This window comes from Haematobia irritans, chromosome 4 (assembly GCF_050003625.1).
Source record: "Haematobia irritans isolate KBUSLIRL chromosome 4, ASM5000362v1, whole genome shotgun sequence".
Lineage (NCBI taxonomy): Eukaryota > Metazoa > Arthropoda > Insecta > Diptera > Muscidae > Haematobia > Haematobia irritans.
In genome coordinates, this window is record NC_134400.1 from 193,991,006 (window position 1) to 194,013,773 (window position 22,768).

Below are 22,768 nucleotides of genomic sequence, written 5' to 3' on the forward strand. Positions count from 1 at the left end.
AATAGCGGACTGCAATAAAACCGGGCCAAACCTAGCCCTGACCAGGGATGGAAAATACAATTTAACAAATTACAGAAAAGGTATGTTTTTTTACGAAAAAGTACTTTTCACTAAATTTTGACAAAATTTTCTAAAGAAATAAAATTTTGAAAAATTTTCTAAAGAAATAAAATTTTGAAAAAAATTTTCTATAGAAATAAAATTTTGACTTAATTTTCTATAGAAATAAAATTGTATAAAAAGTTTACTATAGAAATAACATTTTCACAACATTTTCTATAGAAATAAAATTTTGACAAATTTTTCTATAGCTATAAAATTTTGACAAAATTTTCTAAAGAATTTTGATAAAATTTTCTATGAAAATAAAAATTTTGATAAACTTTTGACAAAATGTTCTATAGAAATAAAATTTTGACAAAATTTTCTAACGAAATAAAATTTTACAAAATTTTCTAACGAAATAAAATTTTGACAAAATTTTCTAACGAAATAAAATTTTGACAAAATTTTCTAACGAAATAAAATTTTACAAAATTTTCTATAGAAATAAAATTTTGACATAGTTTTCTATAGATATAAAATTTTGAAGAAAATTCTATAGAAATAAAATTTTGACAAATTTTCTATCGAAAAAAATCTTGGCTAAAGTTTCTATAGAAATAAAATTTTGACAATAATTTCTATAGAAATAAAATTTTGACAAACATTTCTATAGAAATAAAATTTTTACAAAATTTTTTATAGATAAAGGGTGGTTAAAATTTCAAGGGCCGATGTTGATTTTGAATAAAATACAAACTATTTAGGAAATTTTTTTAATTTTATTTTATTATGATATATTGGTATTACTCAATTATGTATGGTACAAAAGCATAATGGAAGTTCTATGCCGTTAATGTGCCGAATTATCTCATCCTTTAGCTCTTGAATTGTTGCTGGCTTATCAACGTACACCTTTTCTTTCAAATAACCACAAAGAAAAAAGTCCAACGGGGTGTCAAATCACATGATCTTGGCGGCTAATTGACATCGCCATTGCGTGAGATAACACGGCCATTGAATTTGTTGCGCAAAAGAGCCATTGTTTCGTTAGCTTGTGGCAAGTGACACCGTCCTGCTGATACCAATTCGGGCCATAAAAAGTTCGTTATCATCTCACGATAGCGAACACCATTCACAGTAACTGCCTGACCGGCCTCATTTTGCAAAAAAATACGACCCGATGATGCCGCCAGCCCATAAACCGCACCAAACAGTCACTCTTTGTGGGTGCATTGGTTTTTCGACAATCACTCTTGGATTCTCATTCGCCCAAATGCGGCAATTCTGTTTATTGACGAATCCACTGAGGTGAAAATGTGCCTTATCCCTGAAGATGATTTTCTTCGAAAATTGATCATCCACTGTTGCCATTTCTTGGAACCATTTAACACGTTGTTGGATTGTGTATCTCTCCATGGTTCAAATTGAGTAAGTCTGAAATAGAGAAATGTCAAATAAAATTCGGAAAAACACTTGGCGTTTAGGTGTGGTTCACATTAAACATCGGCCCTTATAAAGTTTTAAAGTTTTGACAAAATTTTCTATAGAAATAAAATTTTGACATAATTTTCTATAGAAATAAAAATTTTGAAAAAGTTTACTATAGAAATAACATTTTGACAAAATTTTCTTTAGAAATAAAATTTTGACAAAATTTTCTATAGAAACAAAAATTTGACAAAATATTCTACAGAAATAAAATGTTGACAAAATTTTGACAAAATGTTCTATAGAAATAAAATTTTGACAAAATTTTCTATAGAAACAAAATTTTGACAAAATATTCTATAGAAATAAAATTTGACAAAATTTTTTATAGAAATAAAATGTTGACAAAATTTTCTATAGATATAAAATTTTGAAAAAGTTTTCTATAGAATTGAAAATTTTCGATGGAAATAAAATTTTGACAAACATTTCTATAGAAATAAAGTTTTGACAAAATTTTCTATAGATATAAAGTTTTGACAAAATTTTCTATAGAAATAACATTTTGACAAAATTTTCTATAGAAATAAAATTTTGACAAAATTTTCTATAGAAACAAAATTTTGATAAAATATTCTATAGAAATAAAATTTTTAAAAAATTTTCTACAGAAATAAAATTTTTGTTGTTTTTTTATTTCAGCTTTACACCATACATTGACTAAACTACAAGTGTAGTTTAACCCACAGAGGAAAAGAATGTTTGTCAAATTTATTTGGGCAAAGCCCTATTTACTGCAAGATGGTTGGATGGACGCACGTTTCGGAATTACCACATTCCTCATCAGCATCCTCTACTTGCAGCAAAACTATCAACCAATTATCAGAATAAATTCAGGCAGTTGATTAAACTCAACAATGAACCACACTTGAACTTTCCGAAAAAAGGTTTTGTATGATAGCCGGCTTATGCCGAACTAAATGCGAAACAAACATATCTCTTTTCTTATGCCACTGTCAAATCATCGATTTGAGTGTAGTTGGATGGGTCTATTTTGGGTTTTATTCAGCTTATAACCACACATTGACTAAACTACAGTGAAGCTTAACCATTAAATAAAATTTTGACAAAATTTTCTATAGAAATAAAATTTTGACAATATTTTCTATCGAAAACAATCTTGGCAAAATTTTCTTTAGATATAAAATTTTGACAAAATTTCCCATGGAAATAAAATTTTTATAAAATTTGACAAAATTTTCTATAGAAATAAAATTTTGACAAACATTTCTATAGAAATAAAGTTTTGACAAAATTTTCTACAGAAATAAAATTTTGACAAAATTTTCTATGAAAATAAAAATTTTGACAAAATTTTCTATAGAAATAAAATTTTGACAACATTTTCTATAGAAATAAAATTTTGACAAAATCTTTTATAGAAACAAAATTTTGACAAAATATTCTATAGAAATAAAATTTTGACAAAATTTACTATAAAAATAAATTTTTGACAAAATTTACTATAGAAATAAAATTTTGACAAAATTTACTATAGAAATAAAATTTTGACAAAATTTTCTATAGAAATAAAATTTTGACAAAATTTTCTATAGAAGTAAAATTTTGACAAAATTTCCTAAAGAAATAAAATTTTGAAAAAATTTTCTAAAGAAATAAAATTTTGATAAAATATTCTATAGAAATAAAATTTTGACAAAATTTTCTATAGATATAAAATTTTGACAAAATTTTCTATAGAAATAAAATTTTGACAAAATTTTCTATAGAAATAAAATTTTGACAAACACTTCTATAGAAATAAAGTTTTGACAAAGTTTTGTATAGAAATAAAATGTTGACAAAATTTTCCATAAAAACTATATTTTGACAAAATTTACTATAAAAATAAAATTTTGACAAAATTTACTATAGAAATAAAATTTTGACAAAATTTTCTATAGAAATAAAATTTTGACAACATTTTCTATAGAAATAAAATTTTGACAAAATTTTTTATAGAAACAAAATTTTGACAAAATATTCTATAAAAAAAAAATTTACAAAATTTTTTATAGAAATAAAATGTTGACAAAATTTTCTATAGATATAAAATTTTGAAAAAATTCTCTATAGAATTAAAATTTTGACAAAATCTTCTGTAGCAATAAAATTTGACAAAATTTTCTATTGAAATAAAATTTTGACAAAATTTTCTGTAAAAATAATATTTTGACGAAATTTTCTATAGAAGTAAAATTTTGACTAAATTTTCTATAGAAATAAAATTTTGACAAAATTTTCTATAGAAATAAATTTTTGACAAAATTTTCCATAAAAACGATATTTTGATAAATTTACTATAAAAATAAAATTTTGACAAAATTTTCTATAGAAATAAAATTTTGACAAAATTTTCTATTGAAATAAAATTTTGACAAAATTTTCTATTGAAATAAAATTTTGACAAAATTTTCTATAGAAATAAAATTTTGACAACATTTTCTATAGAAATAAAATTTTCTATAGATATAAAATTTTGAAAAAATTTTCTATAGATATAAAATTTTGAAAAAATTTTCTATAGAATAAAAATGTTGACAAAATGTTCTATAGAATAAAAATGTTGACAAAATGTTCTATAGCAATAAAAATTGACAAAATTTTCTATAGAAATAAAATTTTGACAAAATTTTCTATAGAAATAAAATTTTGACAAAATTTTCTATAGAAATAAATTTTTTTTTTTTTTTGATCTCAGCTTAAAGCCATGCATTGACTAAACTACAAGTGTAGCTTAACCAACAGAGGAAAAGTATGCTTGTCAAATTTATTTGGGCAAAGCCCTATAGACTGCAAGATGGTTGGATGTACAGCTGTTTCGGAATTACCACATTCCTCATCAGCATCCTCTACTTGCAGCAAAACTATCAACCAATTATCAGAATAAATTCGGGTAATTCACTCAACCCAACGTGAACTACACTTGAACCTCCCGAAAAAGGGTTTGATAGTCGGCTACTGCCTAAACAAAATTTTCTATAGAAATAAAATTTTGACAAAATTTTCTATAGAAATAAAATTTTGACAAAATTTTCTATAGAAATAAAATTTTGACAAAATTTTCTATAGAAATAAAATTTTGACAAAATTTTCTATAGAAATAAAATTTTGACAACATTTTCTATAGAAATAAAATTTTGACAAAATTTTCTATAGAAATAAAATTTTGACAAAATTTTCTATAGAAATAAAATTTTGACAAAATTTTCTATAGAAATTGTGTTTTTGGCTATGTCTTTTACAAAATCGAAATATTAAAATATTTTTTCAATACTATCTGATATCGGCTCAAAATGTCTACACGAAAGGTACTAAAGCATTCTTGGGGGTACTGGTACTGACCAGGGTGAAAAAGTATTGTAAAAAGTTCTATACTACTGAATTTTCCATCCCTGGCTCTGACATTGCAAAATGGGACTACCATATGTTTTAGTGAATGCACACGCATCAAACAAGTTTCAAGAGCAAATATAAAATGCTTGCGGAAATCACAAACATAATTACCGAGAAAGTAACATATCAAGCATACAATAGGTACGTTTAGTTAATGTGGTATCACAATGGACTGAATAGTCTAAGTGAGCCTGAAACTTAATCGGGCTGCCTCTTAAACATAACCTAACATAAGCACACAACATATTCCCCATCTAAAAATAATATTTTGTTCTTGATCCATGCATAATGTCATCATATCAAATCTCTGGGAATATCAGTTTGGCCGACCATCCAAACTTAATTGCATTTCTCACCTAACGTGTTTTCGAACTAAACCAATTTGTTGGCCGGAGACTGTAGAGCAAATATGTAATGGTATTGCAATTCCTGAGTAAAATAACACAACAATTTGCAAAGCAACATTCTTGTACGATTTTAGGCAAATTAAAGCATCGTTTACACAGCATCGTCAACTGTCAAAGGGAATTAAGATTTTTAATGAAGGCATGCAATTGACAAAGAAGAGAAAAAACTGGAAATTGAAATATATAGAAAAAGAAGAGTCACAGCTACCTACATATGTACGTAGAAGAGTTAGGGGTATATGGATTGATGCTTTCATAAATGGTATATCTATTTTCTGCTACTGGTGTTACATTTAGGCAGTTTGGATTTGTCGAAAATTGCTATTGATGCTAATGCAAAAGGTATTGTTTGTGAGCAGACCTTGATAACAGTGGGTACATATGGTTTTAACACACTATTATGCTGTTGTTTGTTTTCATAAAATTACAGGAAACAACTAAGGAAAATCTAAAGTCGGGCGGGGCCGACTATATTATACCCTGCACCACTTTGTAGATCTAAATTTTCGATGCCATATCACATCCGTCAAATGTGTTGGGGGCTATATATAAAGATTTGTCCCAAATAACGTACATACATTTAAATATCAAAATACAAAATCTATAGACTCAAAATTTAAGTCGGCTAATGCACTAGGGTGGAATGCAATGTTAGTAAACAAATATGGTAAACATTTAAATCTGAAGCAATATTAAGGAAACTTCGCAAAAAGTTATTTATGATTTATCGCTAGATATATATGTATTAGAAGTTTAGGAAAATTAGAGTCATATTTACAACTTTTCGACCATGCAGTGGCGATTTTACAAGGAAAATGTTGGTATTTTGACCATTTTTGTCGAAATCAGAAAAACATATATATGGGAGCTATATCTAAATCTGAGCCGATTTCAACCAAATTTGGCACGCATAGCTACAATGCTAATTCTATTCCCTGTGCAAAATTTCAACTAAATCGGAGCAAAATATTAGCCTCTCAGGTCATATGAGTGTAAATCGGCCGAAAGCTATATATGGGAGATATATCTAAATCTAAACCGATTTCACCAAATTTAGCACTCATAGCTACAATGCTAATTCTACTCCCTATGCAAAATTTCAACTAAATCGGAGTAAAAAAACTGGCCTCTGTAGTCATATGAGTTTAAATCGGCCGAAAGTTATATATGGGAGCTATATCTAAATCTGAACCGATTTCAACCAAATTTGGCACGCATAGCTACATGGCAATTCTACTCTCTGTTCAAAATTTCAATTAAATCGGAGTAAAAAATTGGCCTCTGTGGTCATATGAGTGTAAATCGGGCGAAAGCTATATATGGGAGCTTTATCTAAATCTGAACCGATTTCAACTAAATTTGGCACGCATAGCTACAATGCTAATTCTACTCCCTGTGCAAAATTTCAACTAAATCGGAGCAAAAAATTGGCCTCTGTGGTCATATGAGTGTTAATCGGGCGAACGATATATACGGGAGCTAGATCTAAATCTGAACCGATTTCAATAAAATTTGGCACACTTGACTACACTACTAATTGTACTACTAGTGCAACATTTTAAGCAAATTAGGGTAAAACCCTGGCTTCTGTGACCATATAAGTCCATACCGGGCGAACGATATATATGGGAGCTATATCTAAATCTGAACCGATTTCTTCCAAAATCAATAGGGTTCTATTCTGAGCCAAAACACATATTTGTGCCAAATTTGAAGTCGATTGGACTAAAACTGCGACCTAGACTTTGATTACAAAAATGTGTTCACGGACAGACGGACATGGCTATATCGACTCAGGAGCCCACCCTGAGCATTTTTGCCAAAGACACCATGTGTCTATCTCGTCTCCCTCTGGCTGTTGCAAACATATGCACTAACTTATAATACCCTATTCCACAGTGTGGTGCAGGGTATAATAAAGAAAAGGATTGATTTTTTGGGGTCTTAAAAAAGATATAGTTAGAACAAATTCTGAAAAAATATATGCTTGAAACAGAATAAAGGGTGATACAGTCAAAATTTGGTCAATATAAACTTGACGTATTTCTTTCAATTTTGCATTTAAAAACCTGAACACCCCTCATTTTGAAGGTGTGTGTGTGTAGAATGTTGCTCCTATTTTGATTTTGGAATTCACTCTTCAGTTGTCAAAATGCCGTCCAAGCAAGAAGAGCAGCGTATCAAAATTTTGCTCGCGCATCGCGAAAATCCGAGCTACTCGCACGCAAAGCTGGCAAAATCGCTAAAAGTTGCCAAATCCACCATTACAAATGTAATTAAAGTGTTTGGGGAACGTTTGTCGACAGCCAGGAAGTCTGGATCGGGGGGAAATCGAAAACCGGAAGCCGCTGAGACGACAAAGAGAGTTGCCGGTAGTTTCAAGCAAAACCATAACCTCTCTCTCCAAGATGCCGCAAATAAGCTGGGTGTATCGTCTACAACCGTGCATCGAGCCAAAAAACGAGCCGGACTATCGACTTACAAGAAGGTAGTGACTCCAAATCGCGATGATAAACAAAATACGACTGCCAAAGTTCGCAAAGAAATATCTGGTTTGGCAAGCCATCTGTACCTGTGGCTTGAAAAGCAGCATTTTCATAGCTTCCGGGACTGTCAACCAAGAAATTTACGTGAAAGAGTGTTTGAATAAACGTCTGCTGCCTTTCCTGAAGAAAAACGGTTGTTCCGTACTGTTTTGTCCGGATTTGGCATCTTGCCATTACGGTAAAAAGGCCATGGAGTGCAGGTGGTTCCCAAGGACAAGAACCCTCCCAACACGCCAGAGCTCCGCCCAATTGAGAAATACTGGGCTATTGTCAAGCGGAACCTAAAGAAGACCAAAAAAACTGCTAAGGACGAGCAGCAGTTCAAGGCAAACTGGGTTTCTGCGGCGAAGAAGGTGGACAAGGTGGCTGTACAAAATCTGATGGCAGGTGTCAAGCGTGAGGCCCGGCAATTCGGATTTGGAAAAGCGAAAGTCTAACTGAATATTTTTCCTGAATTTTATACTAATTGAACTTGAAAAAGAGATTTAATTTGATTTTTTAAATAAACGGTTTCACCGATTTACACGCGTCTTCCCTTGACCAAATTTTGACCGCATCACCCTTTATGTTTGAGAGTACATAGCTCAGAGGCCTTTTTTCTGAGGGTGTAGAGGAACAAATTTCACCCGAACCGGCTAACGTTTCGGATACGATATCTGAATACGGCCTCTAACTACCATTTTGGTCTTCATATATGTATACCTACCACCATAGAATGGTGATGGGGGTATAATAAGTTTGTCATTCCGTTTGTAACACATCGAAATATTGATTTCCGACTATATAAAGTATATATATTCTTGATCAGGGAGAAATTCTAAGACGATTTAACGATGTCCGTCTGTGTGGCTGTTGTAATCACGCTACAGTCTTCAATAATCAAGCCATTGTGCTAAAGTTTTGCACAAACTCGTCTTTTGTCTGCAGGCAGGTCAAGTTCGCAGATGGGCTATATCGGTCCCTGTTTTGATATAGCCTCCATATAAATCGACCACCCGATTTGGGTCTTGGGGTTGTAGAAACCGTATTTTCTATCCGATTTGCTTGAAATTGGACCACAAATAGGTGTGCCGAAAATTGTGTCTATCGGTCAATGTTTTGGTATAGCCCCCATATAGACCGACCTGCCGATTTTACTTCTTGGGTTTCTAGAAACCGTATTTTCAATCGGATTTGCCTGAAATTTGAAATCTAAAGGTATTTTAGAACCAAAAGGAGATGTGTCGAAAATAGTGATAATGAGTCCATGTTTTGGTATAGCCCCCATATAGTCCGATCTCCCGATTTTACTTCTTAGGCTTCTACAATCCGCAGTTTTTATCCAATTTGCCTGAAATTTGAAATCTAGAGGTAATTTTGGACCATAAAGAGGTGTGTTGAAAATGGTGATTATCGGTCCATGTTTATAGTATAACAGGTTGGCTGATAAGTCCCCGGTCTGACACACAGATGGCGTCGCTGGTATTAAATGCATATTATTTTTATATAGTACCAACCTTCAAATGATTCGTGTCAAAATTTGACGTCTGTAAGTCAATTAGTTTGTGAGAGCGTCTTTTATGAAGCAACTTTTGTTATTGTGAAAAAAAATTGAAAAACAAGTATATACGGCCGTAAGTTCGGCCAGGCCGAATCTTATGTACCCTCCACCATGGATTGCGTAGGAACTTCTACTAAAGGCTGTCATCCACAATCGAATTACTTGGGTTGCGATAACACTTGCCGATGGCAAGGTATCGTAAAACTTTTTAACACTGTCTTCTAAATTGTAAGTTAGTCCATAAGGGGTATATATTAAACAAAAAAAAGGCCGATTAAATACGTATATAATTCAGTTTGACAAAATTTTCTATAGAAATAAAATTTTGACAAAATTTTCTATAGAAATAAAAACTTGAGAAAATTTTCTATAGAAATAAAATGTTGACAAAAGTTTCTATGGAAGTAAAATGTTGACAAAATTTTCTATAGCAATAAAATTTTGACAAAATTTTCTATAGAAATAAAATGTTGACTAAATTTTCTATAGAAATAAAATGTTGACAAAATGTTCTATAGAAATAAAATGTTGACAAAAGTGTCTATAGAAATAAAATGTTGACAAAATTTTCTACAGAAATAAATTTTTTACAAAATTTTCTATAGAAATAAAATTTTGACAAAATTTTCTATGGAAATAAAATGTATAAAAATAAACTTTTTACAAAACTTTTACATAAAATTTGACAATTTTTACATGGCTGTTAGAGGCCATATACTAACGAAATGTACCAAATTTCAACCGTATCGGATGACTTTTGCTCCTCCAAGAGGCTCCGGAGGTCAAATCTGGGGATCGATTTATATGGGAGCTATATATAATTATGGACCGATATGGACCAATTTTTGCATGGTTGTTAGAGACCATATACTAACACCACGTACTAAATTTCAATTGGATCGGATGAATTTTGCCCCTCTAAGAAGCTCCGGAGGTCAAATCTGGGGATCGGTTTATATGGGAGCTATATATATAATTATGGACCGATATTGACCAATTTTTGCATGGTTGTTAGAGACCGTATACTAACATCAAGTACCAAATTTCAACCGGATCGGATGAGTTTTGCCCCTCCAAGAGGCTCCGGAGGTCAAATCTGGGGATCGGTTTATATGGGGGCTATATATAATTATGGACCGATATGGACCAAGTTTTGCATGGTTGTTAGAGACCGTATACTTAGACCACGTACCAAATTTCAACCGGATCGGATGAATTTTGCTGCTCCGGAAGGCTCCGCAAGCCAAATTTGGGGATCGGTTTATATGGGGGCTATACGTAAACGTGGACCGATATGGCCCATTTTCAATACCATCCGACCTGCATCAATAACAACTACTTGTGCCAAGTTTCAAGTCGATAGCTAGTTTCGTTCGGAAGTTAGCGTGATTTCCACAGACGGACGGACAGCCGGACAGACGGACGGACGGACGGACATGCTTAGATCGACTCAGAATTTCACCACGACCCAGAATATATATACTTTATGGGGTCTTAGAGCAATATTTCGATGTGTTACAAACGGAATGACAAAGTTAATATACCCCCATCCTATGGTGGAGGGTATAAAAAGGAATTTCGTGTTTTGATAAAATACTGTTTTCTGAAGGGGAAAAATACGGTGGAAGCAAAAACTTGGCTTGATAATGAGTTTCTGGACTCTGCCCTAGGGAAATCAACAATAATTGATTGGTATGCAAAATTCAAGTGTGGTGAAATGAGCACGGAGGACGGTGAACGCAGTGGACGCCCGAAAGAGGTGGTTACCGACGAAAACATCAAAAAAATCCACCAAATGATTTAGAATGACCGTAAAATGAAGTTGATCGAGATAGCAGAGGCCTTAAAGATATCAAAGGAACGTGTTGGTCATATCATTCATCAATATTTGGAAGGGAAAAACCATCAACAGTGACTATTATATGGCGTTATTGGAGCGTTTGAAGGTCGAAATCGCGGCAAAACGGCACCGTGCCACAAGTCATTGAGAACGATGGCAAAAATTCATGAATTGGGCTTCGAATTGCTTCCCCACCCACCGTATTTTCAAGATCTGGCCCCCAGCGATTTTTTCTTGTTCTCAGACCTCAAAAGGATGCTCGCAGGGAAAAAAGTTGGCTGCAATAAACACACGCAAAAAAATAATTCTTTCCTCCCAAATGAAATTTTAGACAAACAAAGTTCGTTTCTCATTTGCTTTTCGCTGTAAGGAAGTGTATTTGGAAGAAAAGCATATACTTTTTCAGATAAACGTTTATTCTTTTTCAGGATGTAAAAACAATTTCATAAAAAAAACATTGTTTTCTTGCTAATTGAATTTTTCCTCACATTTTTCTCACATCTACGATGTTTTTTAGTTCTTAACACCTTTTCCTGTAATACCAACAATGTAGAAGAAATTATACGATTTTATAAATTTTTAAAATTTTTTTACCTTTCGCCTGGACGGAGAATCGAACCGCGGACCATGCACTTTGTAAGCCAACACACTAACCACTGAGCTATGTACCTGTTATGGTCATCAATAGATAAATATCCATATAAGTTATATTTATATAGCATAGCTTGCGGCGCCCACGAACCGAATAAACAAACTTTATTTAACAGAAACAAACATTTAGTTTGGCACCGTGGAGCAGTGGTTGCTACGTTTGACTTGCATGCCAAGGGTCGTGGGTTCGATCCCTGCTTCGACCAAAGTTTTTTTTTGTTTTTTTTTTTTACATATATTCCAGATATGTTCGGAAGACCCCGAAAAAATGTTCATTACATTGTAGTATATTAAATTTTGAATTGTAAAATGTGTCTTATTAAAGACCTAAAGTCAGAAATGAACAGTGTTTGATATAAACGAAATGGACTGTGTTGTTGTTTCAAAAATAACTTTTTTATTGAAAAAATAAAAATTTTGTAACAAACGATTTTTTTTGGTGATAAAAGTTTAAAATTTTCGAAGCAATTCAAAAAACTCTAACAAAAGAAAAACGTTTTCAGTACACGTTTTTTTTTCTTTGCGTGCAGGTGATCGCCGAAACTGAGTCCTATTTTGAGGCAAAATGGAAGGAGTACTACCAAAATGGTATCAAAAAATTGGAAGGTCGTTATAATCGTTGTATCGCTCTTGAAGGGAACAATGTTGAATAATAAAAACGAATTTTGACAAAAAATGTGTTTTTCTTTGTTAGACCGGGGACTTATCAGCCAACCTGTTATATATATATTTTGCTTCAAGCATACATATTTTCAGGATTGGTCCCAACAAAATATTGTTTGTATTGTTCAAACATATTATATTTCACCGTAGGGCATACACTGGTAAAAAAAATTAATGAAATTTTCTTTGTGTGGATATATTTTTAAAGCACCAATTGGTTAACCAAACTTCCATCATTTTACTTGCAGCATACTCTCTTGGTTTCTCTTTCTAAACACATATATGTTTATAGGCTATTTGTGAATAAACATATGTTTGCATCCAAACATATTATATTTACAAAAATATTATGTGGCAAACATAATATGTTCTAACATATTAACATGTATGTTAGAATGTTATGCTAGTTTATGAACATTATATGCTAGAACTTAAAAATAATATGTTAAAAAAGTTGAGTTCCAAACCTATAATTTTTGCACGCAAACTTATGAAAACCGTCTTTTTGTCCGTATAAAATGTCGACATATTCATCGTTCGTCTCAATTTGGTTTGATGACACAACAGAATAAAATTGATGCCGATATAAGTTAATGAAAATTATATGTTTGAATTTGAAAATAGCGTGTTAAATAATTGTCTCCCAGACAAATATTGTTTACACCGAGACGTATTCATTAACCACTGTTCATGGTCTTCGTTGCATTTATGCTAACCGTTTCTATTGCACCACATGGACTCTAAGGAGTTCAACTATCAATTGTATTTTGCAAACATATATACAGATGATGAAGATTGTTTTGCATTTTTTTGTTTCGTTTTTATTGCAACTGCTTGTTTGTTTGCCTCTGCCAGTTTCAATGTAGCAAAAAAAAAATCGCCCTATTGTTTTGGTCTTTTTTTTACTCGATGTCATAGCGTTTTATTGTGGGTCTCACTGGATGTTGGCTGTCTGATAGCCATTTTTGTGGATGAAGACGCCAGGTTGTAGCATTGAATATTCGTGGTTCGTTTCAATTCTTCTATTCGATGAACTTAATTTTAGTTCGGCGCTTGAAAACATCGACACAGATATCCAAATGCAAAACGGAAAACTAAGAAAATATAAAAGACTTGGTCATACCATGGAAGATCATCAGTTGTAATTTTCCAGTAGAACAGACCAAAGCATTCTTACGGGGATCAGAATCTGTAGCATCACAAAACAACAGCAAAGGATTACGCGCAAAAAACCCGTATTTTTCTTCTTCAAACCACAAAATGCGAACAAAACTGGTAAGCTTACAATGCAAAACAAATCCCCCCCCCCCTCTCATTGGACTAAAGAAGGATTACCTTGTATTTACAGTTATCATTCCTATTGGTGGGTCTTGTAACCTTGTCTGCAGCTCGTCCCGGTTTTCTTCATGGTCATCACCATCATTTGGATTATCCTTATTATGGCCATCATGAGCCTTTACATGTGGCCAAATATGTCCATGTTCCAGCAGCTATCTCACATCAAAGTTCAACAGTCATACACAGTGCTCCCATTATTAAGCCGGTCGTAGTGCCCATAGTCAAACATGTCCTGCCCGTGGTTAAGACCTATCATCCAGCTCCCATAATAAAGACAATTCATCCCTTACCCTTGCATTACGATCCATTTCATGCCCATCATTTTGATCATCACCATGATTTCCATCATTTCCATTAAGAGTACACCGGAAAAGTGAAAAGATTTTGTTTTATGTAAATGACTGCATCACACAACAAAAAAAGAATGTTAATAGTTTTCGTCTTAAAAGTTTTCAAAATCGATCGTTTGGAGGTGGATACAAAATCGTATTGAGAGAATGTTTTGTATGTTAACGATGTTTATCGTATTTTTCCATATTTATTTCTGACATATCATGTGTCGTTTTGTAAATAGTCGAGTTGCTGTTCCATAACAAAGAGGCAAGAATGTTACATTGATAAATAATTGTTAGTACTATAATTGTTGTTAAATAAAGAGAGTGAAACCAATATAAACGTGCAATAATAATTTATTTAAAACAAGTATATAAAACAGTAAGTTCGACCGGGCCGAATCTTAAATACCCACCACCATGAATCCTTTGAAATTTAAGGGGGGTTTGATGAGAGATATTCTCCCAAGGAGAGCAGTTCAACCAGTACACTTCCCGAAAAAAAAATTTAAAGATTTTACCTATGAAGACTATACAAGATTCAGCATTTATAAGAACTATTTTTATTTGAGTTTTAGAGAAATCATTAAAATCTCTTGTAAGTGTGCAAGATAATGATAAAATTCCGCCTTGATTTGAAATTTAGAATCTGTAGATTTTCATCCCAATTATTTAAATGATTACGAGAAGTAAAATATGGAAATTTTACATTCAGTTTCAAGCAATTTTCACGATCAGTGCACCTTCTATACCCTCAATAAGTGAAATCAGGTCTATATGGAGGCCTTACCAAATGGACCCATAAAACTAAATCATATACACTTTGTTATGGGTCTAAAATGCCAGTATATTTTCAATTTGTGGCAAATCGGATAAAAACTACAATTTCTAAAAACCCTAGGAGTTTTTATACCCTACGCCACACTGTGGAACAGGGTATTATAAGTTAGTGCATACGTTTGTAACACCCAGAAGGAGACGAGATAGACACATGGTGTCTTTGGCAATAATGCTCATGGTGGGTCCCTGAGTCTATATAACCATGTCCGTCTGTCTGTGAACACATTTTTGTGATCAAAGTCACGGTCGCAACTTAAGTCCAATCGCCTTCAAATTAGGCACATGTTCCTAATTTCGGTCAGAATAGAACTCTATTGATTTTGGAAGAAATCGATTCAGATTTAGATATAGCTCCCATATATATCTTTCGCCCGATATGCACTAATATGGACCCAGCAGCCAGAGTTTTATACCGATTTGCTTGAAATTTTGTACAAACATAACACTTAGTCGTATAGTCAAGTGTGCAAAATTTGATTGAAATCGGTTCAGATTTAGATATAGCTCCCATATAAATATATCTTTCGCCCGATATGCACTAATATGGACCCAGCAGCCAGAGTTTTATACCGATTTGGTTGAAATTTTGTACAAACATAACACTTAGTCGTATAGTCAAGTGTGCAAAATTTGATTGAAATCGATTCAGATTTAGATATAGCTCCCATATATATCTTTCGCCCGATATGGACTAATATGGACCCAGCAGCCAGAGTTTTATACCGATTTGCTTGAAATTTTGTACAAACATAACACTTAGTCGTATAGTCAAGTGTGCAAAATTTGATTGAAATCGGTTCCGATTTAGATATAGCTCCCATCTATATCTTTCGCCCGATATGGAATAATATGGTCCTAAAAGCCAGAGTTTTGGTCCAATTTGGTTGAAATGTTGCACAGGGAGTAGATTTAGCATTGTAGCTGTGCGTGCCATATTTGGTTGAAATCGATTCAGATTTAGATGTAGCTCCCATATATATCTTTCGCCCGATATGGACTAATATGGTCCTAGAAGCCAGAGTTTTGTCCGAATTTGTTTGAAATTTTGCACTTGGAGTACAATTAGTAGTGCAGTTAAGTGTGCAAAATTTGATTGAAATCGGTTTAGATTTAGATATAGCTCCCATATATATCTTTCGCCCGATATGCACTAATATGGACCCAGCAGCCAGAGTTTGATACCGATTTGCTTGAAATTTTGTACAAACATAACACTTAGTCGTATAGTCAAGTGTGCAAAATTTGATTGAAATCGGTTCAGACTTAGATATAGCTCCCATATATATATCTTTCGCCCGATATGGACTAATATGGTCCTAAAAGCCAGAATTTTGGCCCAATTTGGTTGAAATTTTGCACAGGGAGTAGAATTCGCATTGTAGCTATGCGTGCCAAATTTGATTGAAATCGGTTCAGATTAAGATATAGCTCCCATATATATGTTTTTCTGATTTCGACAAAAATGGTCAAAATACCAACATTTTCCTTGTAAAATCGCCACTGCTTAGTCGAAAAGATTTAAAAATGACTCTAATTTTCCTAAACTTCTAGCACATATATATCGAGCGATAAATCATAAATAAACTTTTGCCAAGGTTCCTTAAAATTGCTTCAGATTTTAATGTTTCCCATAATTTTATACCCTGCGCCACACTTTGGAACAGGGTATTATAAGTAAGTGCATATGTTTGTAACACCCAGAAGGAGACGAGATGGACACATGGTGTCTTTGGAAATAATGCTCAGGGTGGGTCCCTGAGTCGATATAACCATGTCCGTCTGTCCGTCCGTCTGTCTGTGAACACATTTTTGTGATCAAAGTCTAGGTCGCAATTTAAGACCAATCGCCTTCAAATTTGGCACATGTTCCTAATTTGGGTCAGAATAGAACCCTATTGATTTTGGAAGAAATCGGTTCAGATTTAGATATATATACATCTTTCGCCCGATATGCACTAATATGGACCCAGCAGCCAGAGTTTTATACCGATTTGCTTGAAATTTTGTACAAACATAACACTTAGTCGTATAGTCAAGTCTGCCAAATTTGATTGAAATCGGCTCAGATTTAGATATAGCTCCCATATATTTTTCGCCCGATATGGACTTATATGGCCCCAGAAGCCAGATTTTTGGCCGAATTTGGTTGAAATTTTGCACTAGATGTACAATTTTGTAGTTTAGTCAAGTGTGCAAAATTTGATTGAAATCGGTTTAAATTTAGATATAGCTCCCATATATATCTTTCGCCCGATATGGACTAATATGGTCCTACAAGCCAGAGTTTTGGCCCAATTTGGTTGAAATTTTGCACAGGGAGCAGATTTAGCATTGTAGCTGTGCGTGCCAAATTTGGTTGAAGTCGATTCCGATTTAGATATAGCTCCCATATATATTTTTCGCCCGATATGCACTTATATGGACCCAGAAGCCAGAGTTTTATCCCGATTAGCTTGAAATTTTGCACAAGGAGTACAATTGTAGTAAGTCATATGTTCCAAATTTGATTGAAATCGGTTCAGATTTAGATATAGCTCCCATATATATCTTTCGCCCGATATGCACTAATATGGACCCAGCAGCCAGAGTTTGATCCCGATTTGCTTGAAATTTTGTACAAACGTAACACTTAGTCGTATAGTCAAGTGTGCCAAATTTGATTGAAATCGGTTCAGATTTAGATAAAGCTCCCATATATGTGTTCCTCTGATTTCGACAAAAATTGTCAAAATACCAACATTTTCCTTGTTAAATCGCCACTTCTTAGTCGAAAAGTTGTAAAAATTACTCTACTTTTCCTAAACTTCTAATACACATATATCGAGCGATAAATCATTAATAAACTTTTGCGAAGTTTCCTTATAATTTCTTCAGATTTAAATGTTTCCCATATTTTTTACTAAAATTGTGATATGGTATCGAAAATTTATATATACAAAGTGGTGCAGGGTATAATATAGTCGGCCCCGCCCGACTTTAGACTTTCCTTACTAAATTTTACTAAAATTGTGTTCCACCCTAGTGCATTAGCCGACTTACATTTTGAGTCTATAGAATTTGTGGAAGACTATCAAATTCTGTCCAGATCGAGTGATATTTAAATGTATGTATTTGGGACAAACCTTTATATATAGCCCCCAACACATTTGACGGATGTATTATGGTATCGAAAATTTAGATCTACAAAGTGGTGCTGGGTATAATATAGACGGCCCCGCCCGACTTTAGTCTTTCCTTACTTGTTTTTTACTAACATTGTGTTCCACCCTAGTGTATTAGCCGACTTAAATTTTGAGTCTATAGATTTTGTAGAAGTCTATCAAATTTTGTCCAGATCGAGTGATATTTAAATGTATGTATTTGGGACAAACCTTTATATATAGCCCCCAACACATTTTCCGGATGTGATATGGTATCGAAAATTTTGATCTACAAAGTGGTGCAGGGTATAATATAGTCGGCCCCGCCCGACTTTAGACTTTCCTTACTTGTTTTTATACCCTCCACCATAGGATGGGGGTATATTAACTTTGTCATTCCGTTTGTAACAAATCGAAATATTGCTCTAAGACCCCATAAAGTATATATATTCTGGGTCGTGGTGAAATTCTGAGTCGATCTGAGCATGTCCGTCCGTCTGTTGAAATCACGCTAACTTCCGAACGAAACAAGCTATCGACTTGAAACTTGGCACAAGTAGTTTTTAATGATGTAGGTCGGATGGTATTGCAAATGGCACATAACGGTCCAATTTTACGTATAGCTCCCATATAAACGGACCCTCAGATTTGGCTTGCAGAGCTTCTAAGAGAAACTTTTTTCATCCGATCCGGCTGAAATTTGGTACATGGTGTTGGTATATGGTCTCTAACAACCATGCAAAAATTGGTCCACGTCGGTCCATAATTATATATAGCCCCCATATAATCCGATCCCCAGATTTGGCTTGCGGAGCCTCAAAGAGAAGTAAATTTCATCCGATCCTGCTGAAATTTGGTATATGGTTTCTAACAACCATGAAAAAATTGGTCCAAATCGGTCCATTATTATATATAGCCCCCATATAAACCGATCCCCAGATTTGGCTTGAGGAGCCTCAAAGAGAAGCAAATTTCATCTGATTCGTCTGAAATTTGGTACATGGTTTTGGTATATGGTCTCTAACACCCATGCAAAATTGGTCCACATCGGTCTATAATTATATATAGATCCCATATGAACCGATCCCCAGATTTGGCTTGCGGAGCCTCAAAGAGAAACAAATTTCATCCGATCCGGCTGAAATTTGGTACATGGTGTTGGTAAATGGTCTCTAATAACCATGCAAAAATTGGTCCAAATTGGTTCATAATTATATATAGCCCCGATATAAACCGATCCCCAGATTTGGCTTGCGCAGCCTCTAAGAGAAGCAAATTTCATCCGATCCAGTTGAAATTTGGAACGTGGCGTTAGTATATTGTCTCTAACAACCATTCAAAAATTGGTCTAAATCGGTCCTTAATTATATATAGCCCCCATATAAACCGATCCCCAGATTTGGCTTGCGGAGCCTCAAAGAGAAGCAAATTTCTTCTGATCCGTCTGAAATTTGGTACATGGTTTTGGTATATGGTCTCTAACAACCATGTAAAATTGGTCCACATCAGTCTATAATTATATATAGCCCCCGTATAAACCGATCCCCAGATTTGGCTTGCGGAGCCTCAAAGAGAAACAAATTTCATCCGATCCAGCTGAAATTTTGTACATGATGTTGGTATATGGTCTCTAACAACCATGCAAAAATTGGTCCATATCGGTTCATAATTATATATAGCCCCGATATAAACCGATCCCTAGATTTGGCTTGCGCAGCCTCTAAGAGAAGCAAATTTCATCCGATCCAGTTGAAATTTGGAACGTGGCGTTAGTATATTGTCTCTAACAACCGTGCGAGAATTGGTCCATATCAGTTCATAACTATATATAGCCCACATATAAACCGTTTTCCAGATTTGAACTCCGGAGTCTCTTGGAAGAGCAAAATTCATCCGATCCGGTTCAAATTTGGAACGTGGCCGCTAGCAACCATACCAAAATTGATCCATATCAGTCTATAGTTATATAGCCGTTCCAAAATCACACAAAAAACGTTCCATATCGGCTCATAATCATGGTTGCCACTCGAGCCAAAAATAATCTACCAAAATTTTATTTCTATAGAAAATTTTGTCAACATTTTATTTCTATAGAGAATTTTGTTAAAATTTTATTTCTATAGAAAATTTTGTTAAATTTGCATTTCTATAGAAAATTTTGTCAAAACTTTATTTCTTAAGAAAACTTTGTCAAAATTTTATTTCTATAATAAATTTTGTTAAAATTTCATTTCTATAGAAAATTTTGTCAAAATTTTATTTCTATAGAAAATTTTGTCAAACTGAATTATATACGTATTTAATCGGTCTTTTTTAATTTATTATATAAAGGGTGATTTGTTAAGAGCTTGATAACTTTTTTTTTAAAAAAAACGCATAAAATTTGCAAAATCTCATCGGTTCTTTATTTGAAACGTTAGATTGGTCCATGACATTTACTTTTTGAAGATAATTTCATTTAAATGTTGATCGCGGCTGCGTCTTAGGTGGTCCATTCGGAAAGTCCAATTTTGGGCAACTTTTTCGAGCATTTCGGCCGGAATAGCCCGAATTTCTTCGGAAATGTTGTCTTCCAAAGCTGGAATAGTTGCTGGCTTATTTCTGTAGACTTTAGACTTGACGTAGCCCCACAAAAAATAGTCTAAAGGCGTCAAATCGCATGATCTTGGTGGCCAACTTACCGGTCCATTTCTTGAGATGAATTGTTCTCCGAAGTTTTCCCTCAAAATGGCCATAGAATCGCGAGCTGTGTGGCATGTAGCGCCATCTTGTTGAAACCACATGTCAACCAAGTTCAGTTCTTCCATTTTTGGCAACAAAAAGTTTGTTAGCATCGAACGATAGCGATCGCCATTCACCGTAACGTTGCGTCCAACAGCATCTTTGAAAAAATACGGTCCAATGATTCCACCAGCGTACAAACCACACCAAACAGTGCATTTTTCGGGATGCATGGGCAGTTCTTGAACGGCTTCTGGTTGCTCTTCACTCCAAATGCGGAAATTTTGCTTATTTACGTAGCCATTCAACCAGAAATGAGCCTCATCGCTGAACAAAATTTGTCGATAAAAAAGCGGATTTTCTGCCAACTTTTCTAGGGCCCATTCACTGAAAATTCGACGTTGTGGCAGATCGTTCGTCTATTCATGATGAAATGTCAAAGCATACTGAGCATCTTTCTCTTTGACACCATGTCTGAAATCCCACGTGATCTGTCAAATACTAATGCATGAAAATCCTAACCTCAAAAGAATCACCCTTTACCACGTATGGACTTACTTACAGTTTAGAAGACGGTGTTGGGAGGTTGTAAGATACCTTACCGCAACTCAAGTAATTCGATTGTGGATGACAGTATTTACACACAAAAAAATTTCACGAAAATTTTTCCAATTAAAATTTTAATTGAGTTTTAAAAAATATTCAATTAAAAATTTAATTGATTCAACAATTTTTTTTAATTGAAACAAAAATCAATCACAAAAATAATAGTATCAATCAATTTTTTAATTGGATCAATTAACTTTTTAATTGACCTTCAATTAATTTTTTAATTGATACTATCATTTCTGTGATTGAAGACATTTCAATTAAAAATTAATTGGATCAACTAATTTCGTGATTGAATCAAAAAAAATTTTTTTTTTGTGTCTAGAAGAAGTTTCTACGCACTCCATGGTGGAGGGTACATAAGCTTCGGCCTGGCCGAACTTACGGTCTTATATACTTGTTGTAGTTAAAATTTATAGTTTATTTTTCAAAATTTTCCAGAGCCCAATGAAATTTTTGCTTGTTTTAACTATGTCTCAAACTTATATGTAAGAACTAAATCAACCGAAGATTTTCGTACGATTCCCAAAAATAGTAAGAATGAACTACTGTATGATTAAATGGTCATGATTTTGAGAGTATATAATTTCGTGATTTGAAGTTAACAAGTACACCAGGACATTAAAATTTCCAGGTTTTAACAGCGTTTTGTGTTTTAGTACATAAAAACACAATTTTGATTTTAATATATACATTTATTTAATCATTATAAGAACAAAATAATACTTATTGACTACAAAATTGTAACAATACATTGCAACAATATCGTAAATATTACGAATTTATTAAACGAATATAGTATATTAACCTTTCGAATATCAGGGGCAATGAACTCATTTGTTTTTTTTTTTTTTTTTGAAGAAACAAACGTACATGTAGGAAACAGCAAATTCTTGAATTACTACCTGATTAAATAAATATTTTAATTACTTATACATGTTCCGAATGCTGAAAGATCTGGATTTTTGTGGGGGAAAGCAAGTTTCAAAAGAGAGCAAATAATGCAATGACACTAATGGTGAGAGTTGAAATTGTAAATGAATCACAAAAAATGATTTCATTTATTTTATGAATAGTGTTCACAACAATTTTCCAATACTGGAATTTATAAATTATATGAAAAAATTTCATAAATAAAAAAAAACAGGTTTTCCATGACTAAGAATGCACACATAAGGTTCTTAGCATTTTATGTATGGGACCATTCAGACC

At 33.3% G+C, this 22,768-nt stretch overlaps 1 protein-coding gene across 1 annotated transcript; it reads left to right on the forward strand.

Moving 5' to 3' along the window:
• Positions 1-13,693: 13,693 nt before the first annotated feature.
• Positions 13,694-14,589, forward strand: LOC142236190 (uncharacterized). Its single transcript, XM_075307452.1, has 2 exons — positions 13,694-13,851; positions 13,925-14,589. The coding sequence occupies exons 1-2, from the start codon at positions 13,837-13,839 to the stop codon at positions 14,270-14,272; spliced, it is 363 nt and encodes a 120-aa protein (XP_075163567.1). The 5' UTR covers positions 13,694-13,836; the 3' UTR covers positions 14,273-14,589.
• Positions 14,590-22,768: the final 8,179 nt, after the last annotated feature.